General features: G+C 44.8%; 2 protein-coding genes across 2 annotated transcripts in view; both read left to right on the top strand.

The window, feature by feature from the left end:
- The window catches only part of LOC140339845 (uncharacterized), a 1,869-nt gene extending 1,514 nt beyond the window's left edge, over positions 1-355 (top strand). Inside the window, exon 2 of the mRNA XM_072424745.1 lies at positions 329-355. Coding sequence (XP_072280846.1) covers positions 329-355 — 27 coding nt within the window. The remainder of the gene's footprint in view (positions 1-328) is intronic.
- LOC140339137 (uncharacterized) overlaps positions 1-967 on the top strand; it is a gene marked incomplete in the record, with an annotated part of 145,177 nt that overhangs the window by 2,834 nt on the left and 141,376 nt on the right.

The raw sequence follows: 967 nt of genomic DNA, 5'->3' as shown, positions 1-967 counted from the left end.
CATGTAATATAACTGTATAGTAGCATATATAATTATATATATATTATATAAAGATTTCTTTTTATTGGACTCAATACAGCTATTTTGTATTGAATCCAATACAAAATTATTTGAATTTCCCTCGGCTCCTCCCACCCGCACCAACGTCAATGGAAAACCTCGGAGAACGTCCTGCACGCGCCGGGAGAAGATCGAAGAGGACGCCGCCCGAGGACCTGCGGGGACCAACAGGACGCCGGGGACACCAACAGAACAAGGTAAGTGGGGTTTTTTATGTTTATGGGCGACCCCAAGTGTGACTCATGCCTACCGCTTTACCATGTAAAAGTCGCACTTGGGATTACCTCGTACCTAAACCCACAAAATCAACTTTGCCTTATGGATAACATGAACCCAAGTTATATTCATCTGTATACTATTTTTTTTTTGGGGGGGGGGGGCTTGCTTTGACCTTTAAACATGAAAAACAAGTTCTGGCCACGCCCCCAGGTCTCTCCATCGCCTAGGCAGGAAATGCCATCCTTGGTGGGAGTGTTTCTAATCCCCGCCCACTGGCCTAATTATGCAGATTTTGTTTTCTTTCCTGGCCTGGGACTCTCATGTCACTCAAGTGCGACCGCTCAGTCTGCAGCTGCTTCCTCCCAGCTTGTCTGCTCCATGCACATATTTACCGGGCTCCAGTTTGAGTTCAAGCAGGTACTGCTGTGTATTGTGTAATAAAGCTGTGACGGCAGGGGGGAGTTGTGTATTGTGTGAGTGAGCGGGGGATTGTTAATTTGAACAGAAGGAAATGTAACCAGGGGAGATATTTTGGCTGAACCAGATTGTGTTGAACAGTGTAATTGTATTGTTTTTGTTTTTTTTCAACCACACAATTACACAATGCACACTGTTCAACAATCCATATCCCCCCAACCCCAATGTTCTAAAACTAAATGCCCCTTCCAGGGCAATTTTTCATTATCCA

This window comes from Pyxicephalus adspersus, chromosome 10 (genome assembly GCF_032062135.1).
Source record: "Pyxicephalus adspersus chromosome 10, UCB_Pads_2.0, whole genome shotgun sequence".
Taxonomy (NCBI): domain Eukaryota; kingdom Metazoa; phylum Chordata; class Amphibia; order Anura; family Pyxicephalidae; genus Pyxicephalus; species Pyxicephalus adspersus.
The sequence above is the reverse complement of the archived record's forward strand: the minus strand, read 5'-3'. Positions and strand labels throughout refer to the sequence as shown.